Below are 22,276 nucleotides of genomic sequence, written 5' to 3' on the forward strand. Positions count from 1 at the left end.
ATATATTCTTTTATTTATTTTTACTTACAAAATGTATACAAAATCATATATGTCTTGATTCAAGACTGTGGAGGCATATGTGGTGGATTTCTACAGGGAAAGGCAATGGAAACCAGTCTTAAACATCTCAAATTGTCCGACACACATTTAGGTGATGATTTCTGTTTTGCAACACCTCTGTACATGGAACATTAACTCTTCAATCCTTTGATTTGAAGCGAGTAAACAAGTAATTCTAATCAATAAATCAAATAGTTCTGGTGCCTAACCAATAGTTTTTCACGTTTATGAGATTGTATATTAAACGTTTGTCACATTGGCACTCACAGAAATACCAGCCAACACGTATGCTCTCTTGTGGCTTTTTTCATAAGAGATCACAGTGGAAAAGTGTTCAGTTGATGCTATTTTAATGCTTCCATTGAACAGACACACATCTAAAGCAGCCACAAGACACTGAACACAAAAAGTAGCCTTGACCTCCGATCTCACAACACAACAGACAAATCTGTCATAAATTTAAAAATGTGCATGAGTAATTAAGAAAATAAAATCTAGGGAAATGCATAATAACAAATACCATACAAAATAAACAATAATATAAACCTAGTCTATTAGATAACCTGACTTTGAGAGAAAAAAAAATATCCAAGTTTGACTTGATGAATTCAAATAATAATAATAATAATACATTTCAGCCATCACTGTTAGGTTTTTAAAAATATTTCTAACCATTTTTGCTATACTCACCGAGTTGACACAAATAGCACTAGACCAAACCAAAAGCTGCTTCAACACACCCACTGCTTCACTACTTTAGCCTTTTGGAGAACCAAAAATCTACATGACTAGTGATCCCTTAACATCCACTGTTACGCCGCATGAATGCATGTCCCCGTATAGGATAATGCATCTCGATGAAAGTAAGTGGCCCTACAGTGATTTCAGAAGGACCCTGCCCTTTAAAGCCAGACTTCTGGTAGAAGGGCACCAGGAAGTCCTCACACATGAGCACGGCACGGCGGACATATGGTAGACAGCGCAGATACTGCAGGTAACGCCACAGCAGGATTGATCCTTTTCCCTGCTGGCGGAAGGTCCGGTGGACTGCCAGCACATGGATGTGGACAGAAGTCCCATGAGGCTTATGAAGGGTCAATGCATCCTATTAAGAGAGACAACTAAAATAAATCATGTGCACCAATTACAAGAAACATAACTACATGTTAAGATTAAATGATAATAATACACTTTTTAAAAATTGAATGAATGTATTCATTCAAACCATAATGAATACATGATTTGAAGGTTAGATTACATTGGTAAGGTGGTCCTGGTCCCAGAGTGATCCAATGATAAAAGCAACAAGCCTCCCCTGTTCAAACCAGCCCAAAGAAAGCTCAGGACAGAGGGTGAGGAAGTGCCGGACCTCATCCAGATGAAGAGGACATTCCCCAGACACCGATATAAAAGCTGAGGGATAAAACGAGAAAATAACTTAATTTATATATATATATATATATATATATATATATATACACCTCAATCATGTAGTAACCAAATGTAGGATATAGTATTTAATTAGTCTACATCAAAACGCATTTTATAAAATTTCATATTTAACTCAATACAAAAGTAATTATGGTTATAGACAATATAATCTTAACGGAATGGCAAAAAATAACAAATGCGTAAAGTAACGAAAAGCACTGTCCGCCAAATTAATGAATAACACACTTTGATTTTTATAATAGGAGTGTTAGTTTTGTCTTACCCTCTCTCTCTATTTCGAACACACTGATGGCGTCCTCAGTGTTGAGCGAGCGGAACTCGCTGGCGGGGAGCGTGTGCCTGCGCTGGCGGCCAGGGGAAATCGGAGCTCTCATGTAGATAGGCTTCAAGAAAGGCAGTGCGCTCACTACTGACATTTCTGTTGCTTTTAAAAATATCTTTTGCCTTTTAAATAAATAAATAATATTCAAATGCCGTTTACAGTTCGATTTCCAGGAGCTGTGTCAAAAGTGAATCATAGAGGCGTACCATGAGCATTTATACCAATCCATCTGCTTAAGATCCATTAGTCACCCTAAGCCTTAAACCAGCCCCCTTTTCACAATTAATCACGTTTACTGAAACCGCGTGAGTGCATTTGATGATAAATAGTCAGATATTGTTAAACTCATTGGAGATGGTTAGAAACATTTCCCCCACCTATTAAACGAAAGTGGCAAACTATATCTGACATCTGATAAGAAAGTCTGGATTAAAGCAGTACGTACGGTGTACATTTTAGGACATCGTCAGACCTCAGTCATACAATGACAAGGCGTCATGCCTCAGACTAAAAGGCTTCAGTCACAGGACAAAACGGCATCGTGCCTCAGACTGAAAGGCTTCAGGTCTCAGGAAAACGTCAGGTGTCAGGTCTGGTACAATTAGACATCGGACAAAACGGACTCAGATTAAAAGTTATCAGACAAAAAGACATCAGCCGAAAAGTTATCAGACAAAAAGACATCAGACGAAACGGACTCAGATTAAAAGTTATCAGACAAAAAGACATCAGACGAAACGGACTCAGATTAAAAGTTATCAGACAAAAAAGCATCAGCCGAAACGGACTCAGAATAAAAGTTATCAGACAAAAAGACATCAGCCGAAAAGTTATCAGACAAAAAGACATCAGACGAAACGGACTCAGGTGGAGTGTGACGTGTCGCGCTGCCCCGCCCCATATGACGTCACGCGGTTCATAACAAGCAAACTGGTGTGGAACGGTAGATGATGGCAGATGGAGGTAAGTCGCTCCTGATATATTTAATTTTAACGATTTTAATTAAATGCTAAACTAATTCAGTTGTACACACAGGAGAACATGCATTTCATGAGTATTGTGTGCACGTTTAAAAGTTTGTAATATTGCAATTAGCTAACGTTAGCTTGTTACGTTGGCAAACTGTAGTAACAAGTTAAAGTTAAAGCGAATTATTTCGAGCTATTAGACTGCTTGATGAAAATGTAGCCTAATTGTATTATATAAAGACACATTTTTTAAATAATTAAATTAACCAGATAATCAGCTACCTAAAACGTTAGGCCAAGCAAAGCGAGTAATATGGGGCTGAAATAAGTCATTATTTCATATCATTATGTACAGTGCCTTGAAAAAGTATTCATACCCCTTCATTTTTTTCACATTTAGTTTTGTTGCAGCATTATGTTAAACTGCTTTAAATTAGTTTTTCCCCACATCAATTTACAGTCCTTTGTTCCAATCGTCTTCCATTATGGATAATGGAGGCTACATGCTTCTGTGAACCTTCAATGCAGCTGATTTTTTTTTCTAGATCATTGCCTTAACGCAAGTCTGTCATTGAGCTCTACAGGCTGTTATCTTGACCTCAGGACCTGGTTTTTGCTCTGATATGCATTTTCAGCTGTTAGACCTTTTCTGAGAGGTGTGTGCCTTTCTAAATCATACTCATTCAAATGAATTTGCCACAGTTTAACTCCACTCCAAGTGTAGTAACATCTAGAAGCAATATGAATGCTCCTGAGCTAAATTTTGAGTGTCCCAGAAAAGGGTATGAATACTTATGCAACGGGATCTTTTCAGTTTTTTATTTTTAATAAATTTGCACAAATGTTGAAAACCTATTTTTTGCTTTGCCATTATGGAGTAGGGAGTGTAGATTGATGTGGAAAAAATGTAATTTTAAGTAGTTTAACACAGTGGTTCTCAAACTTTTTCAGGAGAAGGCCCCCTTGAGTAGGGTGAAACCTTTTGTGGCCCCCCAAAAGAAAACTCATGACGAAAACATCCTCAAACTGACAATTTTACTTACAAATTTTAGATTGTACCAAAAACAAATGAATTTGTACAATGCTGGAACAACAATTCTGTTTGTAGCCTTATGTCTCTGATGTTGAATATACAAAAATTGTTAAATTCTACATTTCATAAAATATAACAAATTGTTATAAAAAATAGTTTTGACAGTTAACAATAATGTTGTCTGAAAAGTGCAACAAAAGTTTTGAATACTGAACAGTAATTTATGATGTCCATAGTAGAAGATACTGAAAAATTAATTGACATATGATTGTAAAAAAGTGCATTAAACTTCTTACATTTTAGTAAATGACAGTGGCTCAAGTTTGGTTTGCAATTTGAACAGCAATCTGTTTTTTCAGCAATATTTTCAGATAATATTAATATTTCTAATATTTCAGAAACATAAAAAAATTCTGCTCTACTTAAAGAAATAGTTTTTCAATATAGAAGACATACTAAATTATACAAGTTTTACAATATAAAAGAAATCATGCAATGCAGACTCATCAATTTAGTAACAGCTAGTAACTCAGTGGGAAGGGTGAGACTGTCTTTCTTTGCAGAGCTTATCAATTCTGGGTGTTATTGGGGACAGGCAAACTCTCAAGTCATCTTCCACATTAAGCCGTGCCCTGTATTTTGTCTTTATTGCCATCATGGCTGAGAAAGATGTCTCACAAAGGTATGTTGTTGGGAAAGGCAGCAATATTCTCATGGCCTGAAGAGCAACCTCCTTGTACTCCTTTTCAACTGTGGGCCAAAATTCTGCTGGGCCCTGCTGATTAAATCTCATCCTGAGAGTACGATCACTGGACAGTTCCAAAAGTTCATCTTCAGCCTTTCCACTGAGGCCACTGGCCATCACATCACAAGAAAAGGGATCTCGAACCCAGTCATATTTCTCCATGTCAATGTCTGTGAAGTAGCGACTGAAATGTTCATTCAGTGAGGTGAGGTGACTGGTAATGGTGTTGAGCATGAAGTCCACTGCCATGCAGTTTGTATCCAAAAATTCAGATAGATTTGGAAACATGTCGGTGATGCCTCTTTGTAGTTTCCGCACCCACAGGTCAATTTTTCTCCTGAATGCATTTATTTTGTCACTTGCCTCCAGTATTGTGGAATAACATCCCTGAATGGACAGATTCAGTCCATTGAGACTACTGAAAATGTCTGCAAGGTATGCTAGTTTTGCCATCCACTGTTGGTCAGAAAAAAACAGTTCTAGATCGGGTTTATGTTCTTTCAAAAAATCCTGAAGCTCACGTCTGAGTTCAAACACTCGCTCTAAAACCCTTCCACGTGAGAGCCACCGCACCTCTGAATGGAACAGTAGCCGATCATGAGCTGCTCCCATCTCTGTACATAGTTTTGCGAAGAGACGTGACTTCAGCGGTCTTGACTTCACGACAGCCGCTACTACTACTTCCAACACATCATGCAGCTCGGGTGCCATTAACTTCGATGCAAGTGCTTGACGATGAAGCATACAGTGAGTGGCTGCGATCTTTGGATTTATGGCTTGAATTCGGGTGACAACTCCACTCTTGTGCCCAGTCATTGCTGCCGCACCATCAGTGCAAACAGACACGCATTTTTCCCAGCTCAGATTTTCTTCTACCATAAAAGTGTCCAACATTTTGAAAATTTCCTCACCTGTGGCTCTCCCCTCGAGTTCTTTTGAAAATAAAAAATCTTCCATAATTTTACTGTCCCATACATATCGAACGTACACTAATACCTGCGCAGCACTACTAACGTCAGTGCTTTCATCAAGCTGAAGCGCGAACTGCTCACACGATCGTAATCTTTCGGTCAGTTGAGATTTTACATCAGAAGAGATGTCTTTGATCCGCCTGCTTACTGTATCGTTGGACAGCGGTATGGATTTAATCTTATTCGCGGCCTCCTCCCCGACCATCACTCGGCACATATCCACTGCTGCTGGAAGTAGCCTATTAATTCCTCTCCGATTGTGTGAGGCTTTTTACATTTGGCTATTCGCAGGGCTGCAAGATACGATGCTTGCTGTGCTTTCTCAGGTATTGTCGTGATGTTAGTCAGTCGTACCTTTTGCTTGACGTATTCTTCTTTCTTTCTCTGAAAAAAATCCTTACTTTTATTTGCATGCTCCGGATGAATTGTTGTGAGATGTCGGTTGAGTTTATATGGTTTCAGTGCTTCAACGGATAAAATCTTCAAGCACAGTGTGCACTGTGGTCTGCCGTCACTATGTTCCATAAAGCCATATTTTATGTACGAGTCGTCAAATTTACGCAGTTTCGTTTTTTTCACGCTGGGCTCTTCTGTTGTGACCTTTTCAGCTGAGACACTGCATCCTCTATCTAAAAACTTGTCCATTTTAAATAGTCTTGGCATTTATCGGCGTGTTCATGTCGTTGTGTTCACTAGTACCTCAACGGTTTGGTGACGTTTCAGCGTAATGTGCTGTGTATAATTGATATTATTTTTAAAATATATATATTTTTTTTAAATACATCATAGTTCACATAGGACAATCCTAACTTGCGTACAGGTAAAATAATGAAAAAAAAAAATTTCATATTCTAGAATTTCTTTGCGGCCCCCCTAGCGCCATCTAGTGGCCCCCCAGGGGGCCGCGGCCCCCAGTTTGAGAACCGCTGGTTTAACATAAGGCAGCAACATAACAAAATGTGAAAAAAATGAAGGGGTGTGAATAATTTTGCAAGGCACTGTAGATAATACAATTTTTTTATGTGTAAATACATCTAAAACAGGACCAACTGGTGGCCTGCAGTTTCTTTAAATAGGGCCCACTGGACTACGGATGCTCAATTGTAAATCCACAAACTACAGACTCCCTGGTGAAAAAAACAGCATATGCTGGTTAGGTAGTTTAAATGCTGGTTTATGTTGGTCCTTAGCTGGTCATGTGCTGGTCAGGGACCAGCGTAAACCAGCAAAGGACCAGCTTAAACTAGCATTTTTAGGTAGGTTCTGGATCCCTAAACAAGGTTCCAAACCTACATAACCAGCATATATGCTGTTTTTTCAACAGGGCTGCTAAGTGAATCTCAAAAATTTCCACCAGTGGTAATATGCTAATGTCATATTGTCAAATTGTATTATGTCTTTCAGAACAAAAAAGTGGAGAAGTTGAAGGTGTATGAAAATCTCAGACAACAACTGGATAATGGTATGTAATGGGGCTTTCTGCTGTAATAATGCAATTATATTACATAAAGTGTATCTATATGTACATGGATTGGAAACTTCTGCTTTTCCTGATGTGCAGATGAGATTACTCAAGGGCTTTGATTCCAAAGTAAAGGATTTATTGCTTGAACGTGGTGCAGAAGGAACATCAGGTATTTTGTTTTTTATCTTTAAAGATTGGCAAGACCTATATTCTTTTAATTAATTTTCTTCTATATATTTTCTTTTTCTCTTTAACATTCTAGACTCAATCTAAACAAAAAACCAGAAGGCATTCATAGGTAAGATGACAAAAATTTAGTGTCCGACAGAAATGTTGTCACCCTTAAATATGAGCAAAGTGGACCTAGTCTTTAACTTTTAAAGAGGTCATGACATGCCTTTTCATCATTCTGATTTAAAAATATCTAAAACCTGTGGACTGACCTGATGAGGAGAGCTCATTAGCATAGACCTCTGAATCTGAAGAATGGAGGAATAGTCTGTTCCTCCATTCTTCAGATTAAAGTATTAAAGACAAGCATATAATTGAGTAACAAATAATTGATTAATAGATATATCTTTGGTGATTATTTTGAATAAAAGACCAAGAAGATAAACACATTTTCCCATACCTTGATTTGCTCATGTAGAAAAAAAGTCAGTTCAGCTGTCATTATAGAAGAGTTGTTTTGTTTGCTTTATTGCCAGTTCTTTCATTTCAAAGTGGTTGTTTAATGGAAATCTAATGTCTGTTTTACAGATGCAGCACACATTTTTACCAAGGCCAAACAATTAATAAAACCACAAGTGAAGAAATGCCAGTTTCCCCTCCGTCAAAAGGGAAAACCCCTTTTAAAGGTTAGGTTCTAAAGGTTCTAAAGGTTCTACTGCAATCTAGGCTTGTTATTGTTATTGGTTAGCTTTCTCAAGCCAAATAGCTGAATTGCTAATTAGAATTATTATTATTTAGCTGAGACTAAAATATCTGACTCTAACTAGTCCTAGGACTTTTAAGCTAGAAACACCAAACTTGGGTCAGATCTATCTAATCTAACTGTCTGTCTGCCTATCCAAAATTGCATTATAGCTTTCATAACTAATAAACTAAAATTAAACTAAGTTTTATCAAGGGTTTTCAAACTTTTCAACTTTATTTTGTTGTGCCATTGTGATATGTATTTAACATGATTGTGGGAAAATTAAAGGTATTTGAAGGTAAATTAAAAGTAACCTATTATTTCTTTTGATACAAGATAAAAATGGCTCCCATGGAGTGGAAACCAAGAACTGCAAAAAAACCAGGCAGATATCAAAAAATCATCCTTGAAGAGGCTCCACCACAAATAATTGTCACAGGCACTGAGGGCTATGATGAGCTCCTAAAACTTGGCTAGGAGACATTTTGGTCAGACAAAGAGAGAGAGGGGAGTGTGTTTACTCTCTGCCAAGCAGATGGGACAAGGTGGACGAAGGAACACTTTGATCAGGAGTTTGGATCTGTAGCAGAGATCCCAACCATCTGGAAGCGAATGTTTTACATTGGACGTAGAGAAATGGGTATTGTAATGTTTAAAATTACATTTAATGTGCATGTTATTAACTTGTTCTTGTCTTAATACAGTACCAACTGCATGTTGTATCTACAGAGGTCATTTGCCTTGGTGAAAACAGTTCAATATCAGGTATGTACCATACATTTTCATGACACATTTTAAATGCAGTGTATGTTTTGTGATACATAACAGTTGCTCATTAATTAATTGTTTAGTATGTGTTCCATTTATATATGTTTCATTCCCTTCTTTTCCAAGGAACTTGTGAAAGTGAAGTTGACTCATCTATGGTAACTTCAGTTTACTAATTTGTAAATAAACTAAATTATTACTGTTGAATATTTGGATGTTTAATAAGACAGATGATCTTGATGGTTGTTTATAGGATTTCCAACCAAAGAGATCCAGATTTTTAGGAAGATCTACAGACCAAAGTGTAGTGAGGGGCTTAGGTTCAGGTCTGCATGATGGGAGATCAGAAAGCACTGATCCAGTTCCAGGTTCAGAAAGATCACGTTACATACATGCATACCTACCTACATACACACCTAAATACATTAATTCATCCATTTATTCAGACAGGCATTAGGTGCTTATTCAAATTCAGAACCGGTTGCAGTAAGATCCACTAGTGCTGATAAATCCTTGGAGTAATTCACCCCAAATTAAAATATGATTTGAATTACAGCTAACAGTAACCATGGCTGTTATCTCCAATAAGAAAAAATAAAAAAAATAATAATAATAAAAACACTTCCAAAAGCCAAGTGATAGGTTTTAATGTGGCATAGAATATAGATCAAGAAAAATTGTTGTCCTCATTTCATTACAACACAAAAAAAGTGTTTTGACTATGAATAAAGCTTTAATAAATGTCAAGATTTTAAGAATATTGCAAATTAGTGCATTCATCAAAGATTCTTATATTTCATTACATTGTCTTTCCTTAGTTATGTATTTAATGTAGCTACAGTGTTTTTTTCTTAGAGTTTGTAAACCTCCAAATTTGTAAACAGTACAGTAGTGTAAAAATGCCATGCATTTCAATTATATGCATATATTGTACATATACAGTATTAGATTTGCCACTATCAAGCCAGTTTACATAATTTTAAATACTGTAAAAAGCAAAATCATAATTTGGAGAGGATTGCGGTCTGTGGGAAAAATATGTCTCATGATTTAAATAACTTAATTAGTCAGCTGTTGTATTGTAACTGTTACTCCTGGTCATAATTTTATAGTTTATATGTGGGCTTACTTTTTTACCAGCAAGTTGTTTAATGGTGAAAAACATCAATGTTTGTCAGTGCATAAAATTTAGTAGTGCCAAAAAAACTAGTGCCTGTTTACACCACAAATAGTTTTAAATACACAGTTGGTGTAACTGAACCCAGAGTACATATACATAAATTGTGTGTATGGCTAGTTTTTGTCTTTCTGGGGCTTTATGTCTGTTATCTGTCTATGTATAGATAATTTTAAAAAAATGTGTTACTTTTTCCCTTTTGTGTTTTAAGTGGACAAAATAATACCATATGCCACAGCATGAGGGTGAGTAAATCATGGCAGAACAAGGGAATTTGATGGACTTTGCTCTGAAAAAAAATCAAAGTGGGTACACACCTCCAGAACTTGTTGCAGAGAAACCCATCCAAGAAGGCATAGGATCTGAAGACAAAGGTGGACGTCCACAAAATCAAGTCTTTTATGTGTCGTCCAATGTTGTCACCATATTACCATCATGTAAGTAATATTGCCAAGACAACAAGTTTGCAGTATTTTTTGTAAATTAGGATTAAAGTAAGTAATATTTTAAATGCATGAAATGATAGCATTTTTTCCCTTTCAATTTTATTACATATAGTATATGTTCCACGCCTACCCTATGTGGATGAGTCCCTGATCCATTACACAGAAGAGAACCTATTGGGTGAAGGTGCATTTGGAAAAGTATACAGAGGTTACTTTCAGGGCACACCTGCTGCCATAAAAAAGATTCTATATGGCACCGCAGGACTACCAGACCAAGACATCCAGCATGAAATTCTTGTTTCACTGTAAGATAAATTTTCATAACTAATTATGTCTTATAATTAAACATAATTTTTTATTTAATCTTGTATTAATATTAACAGTTGGGAAGAATGGAACAGTTGGCAATAACAACATTTCTACAGTGCATTTCTACTGTGTGCTAGTTTTTTTTATTGTTGTCATTGTTTAACAGTTTTGCTGTGCATAGGATTTTGACAGTTTGCTAAATGTCTGTCACATTTCATTGTAATTTATAGGCGACTGAGCCATCCCAATATCGTTCGACTCATGGCTGCAGCCCGCACTGACAACGCCTTCCTGCTGGCCAATGAGTATATACATGGCACAACCCTGGATGATGCACTACACAATGACAATTCTTGTGTTAAGGTAAAAAAAAAAAGTCACATTTTTCATTGAACGTTTGTGAAAAATTGTCCTAATATTTAATAGGGTGCCTGTAATAATTAAATGCCAAATCAAAATTTAATATAAAAATACATTAAGAGGGAGATCCAAAGAAATGCAAAGCAGACAACATAACTTAACAACATAACTGTCTCTGAATGTATGTGGTGAAGGTTATGCAGTTTTGTGTGTGCATTTCTCTCTTGAGTGAAATATGACTCAAATATATGATTCAAATTTGCATTGTATGTTTTGTTAGCTTGAAGGAGATGACAGTTATTTTGTTGCACTGGACATCTCAATGGCCATTGAGTACATTCACTCAAAAAATGTAATTCATCAGGATTTAAAGCCAGCCAATGTTTTGGTAAGACTTTTATAGTTTACCAGTAAGTACATATAGAAAAAATGCTGTGGTGGCCAAAATTATTAGAACACCTAGTATTTTTACAAGTTAAATATTTTTGCTGTAGTGTGTAAGTAGGAAATATCAGTTTCCTTTTTCAAACATTCAATTTGCCATTAATTGTAATAATCCAGTGAGATGTTTGTTTGCACAAGGAGTCTGACAACAGCCAGTGCTCCACACAAAGATCTGATCTCACCATCATCCAGTCTGTCTGGAATGACGTGAAGAAACAGAACAAATTGAGACAAGACTAAATCCTGAACAACTGTGGCAACATCTCCGAAAACCTTCAAGAAACCTACCTGCAAAGCTACCTGAAAAACTAAGTTCAAGTTTATTGATAAAGAAAATCTATTCATGACATTATCCTCATTTTACAGCATTTTTAAAACAACTGCCTAAAACTTTGAACAGTACTGTAGCGTTGCAGGTAGGTCTCTTGGAGAATCTTGGAGACGTTGCCACAGTTCCTCTGGATTTAGTCTGTCTGCATTTGTTCTGTTTCTTCATGTCATTCCAGACAGACTGGATTATGATGAGATCAGATCTCTGTGTGGACACTGGCTGTTGTCAGACTCCTTGAATCTCACTGGATTATTACAATTGACCATATGCACGGAGCGTTCTTTAGAACTTCCGCATTAAGATAAGCCAGCTCGTTAACTTCAGTTGAAGCTTATTTTATATGTGCTATATATAGGTGGTCACTCTTGAGACTCCTCTACTGCCTCGAACATTCAGTTTTATATTATTTAACATATAATTTAAATGCGGAGCCTGGTAATCCCAGGAGAGTACCTGCACAGTTGTACATTTAAATGCTGACAGCTAAACACTATCATAATGTGTTTAGGCTAACATTAGCTAGCTAGCGATACTTCTCTTCAAGGACATCTTAATTGTATTCTTGATAATCAGTAACTTCCCTTCAGTCATGAACACATTTTTAAAATCTTGCAATATTTAAAGGCTTTATTATTTTCCAACTACAGCTGTGCAATAAAATTCACTTCAAAAACTCATTTTCATTTTCAGTCATAAAGACGACATGGGAAAAAATTGCCTTTTCACGGAAAACAATGTCTTTTTTAAGCTAAAAATGATATGGAATTACCCATATAACCAAAAGATGGCAGAAGGGCGATTTATTTAAATACTATATATATATATATATATATATATATATATATATATATATATATATATATATATATTAGTTCACTACAAATTAGTTAAATATTAATGGTATAATACTTAAATAATGCACTCAATATGAATCAATATGAATATTCATATTAATATGAAATATTTTATTTAATTTAGTAACTACATCTTTGAAGTTTTATCTTGAACTGTAAAAGCTATTAAATAGCCTATATGTAACCAACACAAACTTGTTACTGCTGTAGTTTTGTTACTCTGAATTTAGTATGAATCATTTAAGCTCTGTTTTGACATCAGCTTGTCAGATGTTTCGTCCGGTTATTACTGTCAATCATTAAAAAAAAGCCGATTTACTCACATATTTTTTGCGTATGTCATTCTTGAAACGGTATACATGGACGTTTGGTCCTCATAGACAAACAACACTTTTCTTTGATTGTGAATGGATTATGTAGAGAAAACAAACAAAGTACGCTCCTATTATGGCACAGTACAGTTGACCGGAAATTACTTAGCTGGCTTGTCTAAACAAGGAAGTAATCCGTGCATATGGTCAATTGGCAAAATGAATGTTTGGAAATGTAAACCTTTATATTTTCTACTGACACTGCAGCAAAAGATAGAAATAATTGATTTTAAACCATTTTTTAGCTGGTGAAAATACTACTGTTCTAATCATTTTGGCCACCACTGCATAAATTTAACATTTTACATTCTATTTTGTTACTCTAAACAGATCGACCAGTTCTCCAAAAAGGCTGTACTGACAGATTGGGGCCTTGCAAATATAAGGGACACCGTCGTTCTACGACAAGGCAGTAGACTCATTGGAGGGGGCATAGGGCCAATGGGGGGAACTTTTCTGTATATGGCCCCAGAGTGTCTAATTGAATTTGAACAGGCTTCCAGGAGTTCTGACATCTGGTCTCTTGGAGCAATGTACCTTGAGATTTTCACGAAATCGGTACCATGGACAGCAAAAAACCAAAGAGAGTTGTCCAGTCTAATGGCCAAAAAGGTGCCACCACATGCTTTACAACATCTCAGCGACAAGTACACATTTGTTAATACAATGTTGCATTATGATGCACCAACAAGACCCGAAGCTTCCTCTGTGGTGCTGTCCCTCAAAGCAGTGGAGGGTCCAGACTTAAAGGGCTGTTATGGTTACGAATGGTAAATGTAAGGAATTTGAATACCGAACATCTGTTAGACTTTACCTCACTAACATGGACAGTGTAACATTTCTTGCCTGTTTCAGTTTGTACTAAAAATACCAATGTTGGTAAAACGTTAGCATTATGATCACTGTTCTTCTCTCTGCCTAACACTGCTGTTTGTTGTAGTATTCGTTTCAATTCATGTTGACCTCAATAAACATGTTCTGCAATTTCATTTATTAATCATTTGGACTCTTTATTTGGATTTTGTTTGTTAGATAAGCAGTTACAAAGACCCTGGCTCATTGGCCAGTAGCTGGTATATTTCATTAGCCTCTGCAAATGTGGACGGAATGGAGATGCCTCTTGTTTGAAGGACTGTGGCAGCTTACCTCATGTTAGTGGAGAAATTCACCAAAGACCCTTCTGGTGATGATAGGAAGTTTGTATTTTGAAGAATAGTCTCTGATATTGTTCTGAATGCTTTGTTCACCACCAACAAAGGCTCATTTACTCCACAAACAAGCTGTTCTGCATACTTCAGGAGGTCGTCGTCTACATTGCAGAGCACATCAGCAAAGCCTGCAGAAAGATAATTTTAACATTGGCTACTGCTTTTCTGAACCATTTTAGTTAGGACGAAACAGATACCTTCAGGTGGGGCAGTAAAGAGAAGGTCTGGTTTCCCAAATGGACCTGGAACATTCCTTTGCTTGCGAATGTCGTGAGTGTTCCACAGTCTTTGCTCTATGTTCAGCTCTCTCTCAAGAAGGGGAAGGTGTGTATATTGCAGGCAATTTCTGTAGGTTAGCATGTATTGATTATTATTTTTTTATTAAATGTAAGCAGATACATGAGGGCGGGTTTTAACTTGCATCTGTACAGGATTGTCCAAATCGAGCATGCCAGATTCCATCATGGCCTAAAAACACATTTTATAGAAAAGTAAATAAATTACAAAAATGTCTTTAATTTAGCTTCAATAAGCATGTACCATACATTCCAATCAACAGACAAAAACAGTTTAAGTTCACCTCAAATGTCACCTGCCATTTTTTGATCCATGTTTTTTTCAGCATACTGTTGAAGCATTCAGCTCGCTAATAAAACAAAATGTTTCTTGTTATAAAAAATATATTTTGCATGCATTATAATACATAATAGCATTTATGCCCACATGCCTGATTATGTACTGATGTGCCCACTCTGAAGGAGTCTCGTCCTTGATCACCAGACTCCCGAAAGTGAAATGCCACTTGCATCTGTCCGACGAGAAGATTTTCCTTTCCTCTGTCTGCTTTTATGAAACGTGGGCAACCTATAATAAAAACAATCAATGTTTTTAATAATAATACTTGTGTGGAGATATGAGAAGGTCTCTCCTACCATGTATTGTACAACATCAAATATACGTACCACTGTGTTCCTGAATGGCATCAAAGAAGTACCTTGCAACAAAGGTTTGCTGTCGGTTGGAGGTGCCAGCCTTAAGCCAAATAATTTTCCGAGAAAATCTGTTAAATTGATTTCAGGTAGGTTAAAAAAAAAAAGTTAGATTACATCTCAGAGACTAAAATTACAAGACAATGAACTTCATTAAATGAACAGGTTGCATACCCATCAATACCAAGATGTACCCAGATTCCAAAGAATTTCAATTTGTCATTTCCTACAACAAATTATAAAATATGCATTACAATAAACATTTTATTTAATCAAAACATCAGTCAGAAAACTAGTTAATGCTTTACTATTTACTCTGTTTTTGATACCTATATGACTTTCTTCAGCATCTTTTACACAAATAATTTACCAGTAGCGGAACATCCAAACTCTTTTTTTTTTTTTTAATAATAAAGGTAAACACAGTGGTATAAATCTCTACAATGTGCTATCTCTACCTTTACCAGCCTGTCGGTTAGACTCCACCCCTTATTTTAGTGATCTTAGCTGGGTCTGTCAAAGCCCATGCTGTCTAATCCTATCAACACCTTCAATTTGCAAAAATATCGGCTTAGGCTGTAGTTTAAATCAATCAATAGCATTATGTTCATATGAATTTCATTATGGGGCCTGTCAAAACTCCTCCGTCTCAAACCAAGTGATTTTAGTAATCTTCTTAGGTGCCTTTCACTGCAAGATTAAAGCATAAGATACTGTAAACATTTCGCATATTTTGATATATTGTATATTTTACATCAGTAAAGCTTAATGATTACCTAATTTTGTATCCAGAAGCACCAAGAAAAGAGCACATTTCTCTTTGTTTGAAGCCATTGTCAAATAGCAACTTTATCATTTCATCTAAATATGTTAAGGCATATTAATGTGAAGTTTTTTTTTTAATTCTGTAGAAAGTTTTAAAATTCATTCAGTAGTATAGCAAACAGAACATGATAGTATTACAGCTATCAACACATATAGCAATACATTTATAATATAAGACAGTGGTTCTCAAACCTGTTCTGGAGTACCCCCAGCTATGCACATTTTGTATGTCTCCCTCATCTATCACACCCAATTCAACTCATTAGACTGCAAGACCTTAAATGTGTGTGTCAGATATAGGTAGATATACAAAATGTGCAGTGCTGGGGGTACTTTAAGGAGAGGTTTGAAAACCACTGATATAAGTCATCTATAATGCAGGATACTTATCTCTGTATCCATTCTTGATTGACTGAAACAAACAAATACATATTAGTTGTAAGACAGAACCATTGTTTTTGCAAAATCATTTAATTCAACAACTCAAATGAATTTGCTGTACCCTTACGAAAATGAATCATGGTTTGTTTTATAGTGAATGGGCAAAAATGTTTTTTAGTGCATTTATTACCATTTGTATAACCACAGTTTTACTACAAACATGGTACAATTATGGTTAATGTAGCAAAACCATGGTTACTCTGTGCATACCATGGTTTTTGGTTTTATTTGCAGTAAAACCATGGTTATTTTTCGTAAGGGTAACTTTACTACAGTTTGCCAACGTACAAACTAAACTTAGCTAGTTGCAATATTACAAACTTTTAAACTTTTTTAATACTCATGAAATGCATGTTCTCCTGTGTGTACAACTGAATTAGTTTAGCATTTAATTAAAATCGTTAAAATTAAATATATCAGGAGCGACTTACCTCCATCTGCCATCATCTACCGTTCCACACCAGTTTGCTTGTTATGAACCGCGTGACGTCATATGGGGCGGGGCAGCGCGACACGTCACACTCCACCTGAGTCCGTTTCGTCTGATGTCTTTTTGTCTGATAACTTTTCTGCTGATGTCTTTTTGTCTGATAACTTTTAATCTGAGTCCGTTTCGGCTGATGTCTTTTTGTCTGATAACTTTTAATCTGATCCGTTTTGTCCGATGTCTAATTGTACCAGACAGACCTGACACCTGACGTAGTTTTTCCTGAGACCTGAAGCCTTTCAGTCTGAGGCACGATGCCGTTTTGTCCTGTGACTGAAGCCTTTTAGTCTGAGGCATGACGCCTTGTCATTGTATGACTGAGGTCTGACGATGTCCTAAAATGTACACCGTAAGTACGCCTACCTGTACACAAATCACCACTCGGGCTGATGGATCAGTCTACATTTCCGTCAAACAGCAAAGCTGGTGGATTAGAGTTATTTACAATAAAGACCGATAGTGACTGTACAGAGCCATAGCAAGCAATAATGAATGAATGAATGAAATCTTTATTTCGAACAATTAATAAAATAATAATAATAATAAAATTAAAAAAGACAGCAATGCGTATGAAATATCCATACAAATAAATAAACAAGTTTTAGCATGATAATCAACCTGTTCGAAAAGGGATAGGTAGAAGCCCTAGGCTTATCAAGACCTACCCCCAGTAACTACCCATACCAATTCACATTCAAACAAGAAAAATCAAACATAACGTTTTAAATAATAAAAAAATTAAACATAAATTTAAATAATACTTTATCTTAATATTAAGAAAAAAAAAAAGCATAAACAAAAACCATTTCAAGCAGCATTTACAACCATAATGAATTATCATTCACCCTCTCCACTTCTGTATTTATCAAAAATAAAACTTTTGTACCTTTTTTTAAATTGCAACATATTAACACTTTGTTTGATCGAACTGCTCAGACCATTCCACAAAATCACCCCACAAATCGAAATACACATACTTCTGAGTTTTGTCCGAGTCCTATGTTGACTCAAATTTAAATCCCCTCTCAAGGTATAACCCCCAAACCAATCTGTAAATAACTGTTGTACGTTTCCAGGCAACTGTTTATTTATTGCTTTATAAATTAATTGAGCGGTCTTAAATTTAACGAGATCATTAAACTTTAGAGTGTGCAATTTTAAATATAGTAAATTAGTATGCTCATGATATCCTACCTTATTTACTATCCTAATTGCTCTTTTTTGTATTGTGCTTAATGTTTGTAAGGTGGTTTTGTAGGTGTTGCCCCATAATTCAACACAATAATTTAAATAAGGCAACACAAGTGAACAATACAAAATAAAAAGTGCTTTTTTACGCAATACATGCCTTGCTTTCCCTATTACTCCAATACTCTGTGCTACTTTTGTTCTAACATATTTGATATGTGGTTTCCAACAAATTTTATGATCAAGAATCACACCCAAAAATTTATTTTCATACACTCTTTCTATTTCAACATTATTAATCATAACTTTTACTTGTGTATCGGTTTTACGATTACCAAACAGCATAAATTTGGTTTTATCTAGATTTAATGATAATTTATTTAAGTGAAACCATATTTTTAACTTATTAATTTCTGATGTGACCACCTCCAAAAGCTGATTCAGATTTTCCCCTGAACAGAATATATTAGTATCATCAGCAAAAATCACAAATTTTAAGAGGTTAGTCACCCTACATATGTCATTTATGTACATAATAAATCAACAATAGGCTATCAAACGAGCAAGTGCGAGCATTAGACTGATTCTGACAAATGGCACGTAGGGACTAGCCTATCAGTACAGCACAACTGTAAGTGATAGGTAGGGGTGTAACGCACGTATTCGTATGAACCGTTCGGTACGAGGCTTTCGGTTCAGTTGGACTATTTTTCCTAGCCTGGTTCTACCAGTCTCTCGTACATTTCATTTGTACAGAGAGTCTGGCCTCTCTCCATTGACAAGCGTTAACTTCCTTGTAGGCGGGTATTCTGTTGAAGTTTAAAACTATAGAGAGCCTAAGTCCCGCCCCTCCGCTTCCGGCTCATGGGACCTTATTTCGGAAAAAATATGTATGGAAGTCAATGGCGAGAGATAACTTATCTTTTTATTCCGTCTGAACTGTGCCCTGAACTACACATATGATGTTTGTCAATTTAAAAGGTAATTATGAAGGTCAAGAAAGTCGCAGTTTGTCATAAAACAGAAGAGTAATGTTTAGTTTTATGTGAAAATCGCTCAATGAACTACATCTCTCGTCTCGCACTATGTACGTCACAAGATCCGTTGCTCGTATGTGTGTATTCTGGCTCAAAACACTCAGGCATGACGGCGTAACGTTACGATTATAATGTAAGACTATAGAAAACATGACAGACGTTAGCTTCAGTAAAGTTAGCTTCATTCATTGAGAGAAAAGGTATGACGTCGCATGTGCGCCTTCTGGGTTTGTAGTCTTTGTAATTACGTATTTTCACAGTCTTATACCTCAGCAGTTTTACATCAAGCTGCGACTTTCTTGACTTTAAAATGTATCTTTTAAATTGACAAACATCATATGTGTAAATCAGGGCACAATTCAAACGAGATAAAAATATTTGTTGTCTCTCGCCATTGACTACCATACAATATTTTTCCGAAATAAGGTCCCATGGTGGTCGACCGGAAGGGGAGGGACTTAGGCTCTCTATTGGATCTGCCCAGAGTCACTCTGGATCTGCCATAACCAATCGCTAACGTTTGGTCGTGACGTAAGCCTATACTCAAACTAGCGCACGACCTCAACGTCATCGTTCTCAGCCACTCCCTCTGTTCGCTGATTGGACCGGTAAAAAAATGATCGGAGAAAACCAAAGAATACACCACAATAGAGGGCTGCATTGGGATTGAGTCCCGCCGGGTCCCGCGCATCTTTAAAATTACGTTATGTTGATTGGGTTAGATATAATAATCACCTGTTAGTTATAGAAGTTGTTGTGCACGTGAAGTAACCACGCTTTCCTGAACCTAGAATAAAACACGCATTTGCTGTCGTTTTTAGAAATAAATTTATTATAGGCAATATATTTATAATTAATCATTTATATTCATTTTTAATTAATTATAAAAGGCCACATTAACAGAACGCTATATTATCATAGGCTATTCAAATAAAACAATACACTCTATATTACTACAATACACAAATATTAATAACATAAATTACACCCTCCCTGGGGCCAAGCGTAGGAAATCTTTGATGTATTTCTCTGCCTCTGCTTCCGTTGGCGACAGCAGGACGGGATTCCTCATGGCTGAAGCTGCATAAAAAAGAAAAAAGACACTTTAATTTTTTTTATCCGAATAGAGGGTTTTCACGACGCGTCATCAATCCGGAAGTCGGCCATTTTGGAGGCACTGAACGTAAACAGTGCCATTGAACTGAACGGACTCGCAAATTTGGCTGATTATTGCTTCTGAAAAATGGTCAAGTTTTGGTCTGTACTCATCGGTCGCACCGAGAAAAAACATTTCTAGTTCTATAGACTGCCGAAAGTTAAAGAGAAGAGTGCAAAAAACTGATGAAAGATGGCGTTTGTGGTTGAGAGAGGCACGTACAGCATCAGCCACATGTGTAAATGAAGCGTTATGGCTAAAATTTTGACGTAAAATAGTTAACTATGGGTACATACACACTGTCAATCCGATTATCTTTGTATCCGATTGGAATATGATCTAAAATGATGTCCACACTGTATTGCAACTGTTCAGGTCCGATTTGTGTGTCCACGCAGCTCTTTGACAACACGGCAATGATGTTGCGTTGATGGAGGGGTTTGCATTTGCAATATAAATGTTTTCTTATTAAAATTTTACAATATGGAGATGTGTAGCTGGACTACTGCGTCTCGAGCTGCAGAACTGTAGGAGGCTGGTACTGTATGCACAACTCTTTTTCCGCGCCGGTTTCAAAATACTTTTCAAAAATAATAATTTTCTGCTTGTCCGGCACTTTGCAACAACACAGCCTTGTTTCGGCTGCAACTTTCAGCATGTTCCCTATAACAATGTCTGATGTTTACATTTTACGTGGCGTGAGAAAGTCACATAAACCACGCGAAAGAGCGTTCAGACTGGTGGATTTCCTGATATGTGATTTGAATAGGATATTAAACCACATATGGATGTAGCTTGAAACGGATTTCATGTGCTTTTTTTTGGACTGACAATCTGAACGTAGCCAATGTCGGGATGCGAAATAGAAGTAAGGACTAGTTAGAGAAGCTAGCTCGTTCGGATCTTTACCACATATTAACTTAAGTTTGTCAAAATGTTGAGCTCTTTCCTGCTTTAAGTCCTTCTCTATATGATTTCGCAGCTTCCATGTGTTGTTCCCGTGGTTTAGACATCAGAAATTAGTGTAACAATGTGTTCAGTAGTACATAAACAGTGCAATCCATGCTGTTGTTTACATCCGAGTACCTCCAATATGGCCGCGCATCCGGGTAACTGACCAAATCGTGACGTAGGTGAAAACCGTCTATTGGTCAAAGTCAAAGATATCAAACGTGCAGAGAGTTCATGCGTCAAGCTTTTCCTGAGTGAGTTTACGTAAAACTACTGAAGCTGCGTGGAGAATGTGTCCTGACGAGTTGTGAGGAAAGATTGGCTTATAAATTAAATATTTTTTATACTAATTGCGTTTGTGATCGGTTATGTAATAACTTTGAAATTACGTAATGTTAATTGAAATCACCTGTTAGGTAGTGAGCACGTTGTTTCGTGCACGTTTCTGTGGTTGGTCAATACTTATTTAACTGAACGTTTAAACCTCATTTTAAGTTCTTAACAAGCTTATAATTGCTAACTATTTTTGAAAACGGCACGTTGCTGTTGGTATTACCACATGTTTGATTATTACCTCTTATACCATGGGCTGTTTAAATACTCGATTCTGATTGGCTGGAAGGTGTGCAGTAAAACCGTTTAATGCACAGGTAGTTCCAGTCAGTTTGATTACAGTTCGAAATTAATCCGCTACATTGGTAACCATAGTAACACAGATACACTTGCAAGCAGAGTGAGAGACGCATATGAAAACGTTTAGGTAGGCTTAAGCAACGAGGGGACTGTAGCTGCTAGACTTTAAAGAAGAGATCGACGCACACAGGTAACGTTAACTCGTGCACGCATCTCTCTCTCTCTCTCTGTTCCTTCTCCTTCAGTTCTCTGTCTCTCTCTTTTAATAATGAATTTAAATAAATGTGAATTCATTCAAATAAAAGCAATCCAAAGCGGACGGAGTGCAAGAACTGACGAGCCTAAACTTAAGAAATAACCGTCATCCGC

At 36.5% G+C, this 22,276-nt stretch overlaps 2 protein-coding genes across 14 annotated transcripts; one reads left to right on the plus strand and one right to left on the minus strand.

The window, feature by feature from the left end:
* Positions 1–222: 222 nt before the first annotated feature.
* Positions 223–17,424, minus strand: aanat1 (arylalkylamine N-acetyltransferase 1). Of its 3 annotated transcripts, none has more exons than XM_079882609.1 (4): positions 17,306–17,424; positions 1,775–1,895; positions 1,319–1,473; positions 223–1,165 (listed from the first exon to the last, which is right to left on the minus strand). In XM_079882609.1, exons 2-4 carry the CDS (start codon positions 1,884–1,886, stop codon positions 860–862), a joined length of 573 nt encoding a protein of 190 aa, XP_079738735.1. In that variant the 5' UTR covers positions 1,887–1,895; positions 17,306–17,424; the 3' UTR covers positions 223–859. The 3 variants fall into 3 exon arrangements, with proteins under 3 accessions (XP_079738735.1, XP_079738734.1, XP_079738733.1); XM_079882608.1 differs by having other exon boundaries at positions 1,775–1,956; XM_079882607.1 differs by having other exon boundaries at positions 1,775–2,010.
* On the plus strand, positions 2,006–13,987 carry LOC307165203 (uncharacterized protein). 11 transcript variants are annotated; one of them, XM_079882604.1, is made up of 15 exons: positions 2,758–2,797; positions 6,956–7,013; positions 7,113–7,185; positions 7,279–7,314; positions 7,776–7,873; positions 8,269–8,572; positions 8,662–8,697; positions 8,827–8,858; positions 8,954–9,068; positions 10,089–10,122; positions 10,201–10,314; positions 10,436–10,628; positions 10,863–10,995; positions 11,273–11,380; positions 13,323–13,980. In XM_079882604.1, the coding sequence occupies exons 10-15, from the start codon at positions 10,107–10,109 to the stop codon at positions 13,764–13,766; spliced, it is 1,008 nt and encodes a 335-aa protein (XP_079738730.1). In that variant the 5' UTR covers positions 2,758–2,797; positions 6,956–7,013; positions 7,113–7,185; positions 7,279–7,314; positions 7,776–7,873; positions 8,269–8,572; positions 8,662–8,697; positions 8,827–8,858; positions 8,954–9,068; positions 10,089–10,106; the 3' UTR covers positions 13,767–13,980. The 11 variants fall into 11 exon arrangements, with proteins under 11 accessions (XP_079738726.1, XP_079738721.1, XP_079738724.1 ...); XM_079882600.1 differs by having other exon boundaries at positions 2,006–2,797; positions 10,089–10,314; positions 13,323–13,987; XM_079882603.1 differs by lacking the exon at positions 8,954–9,068 and having other exon boundaries at positions 2,339–2,797.
* Positions 17,425–22,276: the final 4,852 nt, after the last annotated feature.

The sequence above is a fragment of the Squalius cephalus genome, assembly GCF_949319135.1.
Source record: "Squalius cephalus genome assembly, chromosome: 10".
NCBI classification, from domain to species: Eukaryota; Metazoa; Chordata; class Actinopteri; order Cypriniformes; family Leuciscidae; genus Squalius; species Squalius cephalus.

What these genes read in the sequence shown, in the direction of transcription:
- aanat1 (XM_079882608.1), bottom strand. Translation starts at nt 1,928, where the DNA reads ATGTCAGTAGTGAGCGCACTGCCTTTCTTGAAGCCTATCTACATGAGA. An exon ending in GTTCGAAATAGAGAGAGAGG is followed by an intron (nt 1,474 to 1,774) that starts GTAAGACAAAAC and finishes TTTATCCCTCAG; the next exon opens with CTTTTATATCGGTGTCTGGG. An exon ending in ACCAGGACCACCTTACCAAT is followed by an intron (nt 1,166 to 1,318) that starts GTAATCTAACCT and finishes CTCTCTTAATAG; the next exon opens with GATGCATTGACCCTTCATAA.
- LOC307165203 (XM_079882598.1), top strand. Translation starts at nt 10,134, where the DNA reads ATGGCAGAACAAGGGAATTTGATGGACTTTGCTCTGAAAAAAAATCAA. An exon ending in TGTCACCATATTACCATCAT is followed by an intron (nt 10,315 to 10,435) that starts GTAAGTAATATT and finishes TATTACATATAG; the next exon opens with TATATGTTCCACGCCTACCC. An exon ending in ATGACAATTCTTGTGTTAAG is followed by an intron (nt 10,996 to 11,272) that starts GTAAAAAAAAAA and finishes ATGTTTTGTTAG; the next exon opens with CTTGAAGGAGATGACAGTTA.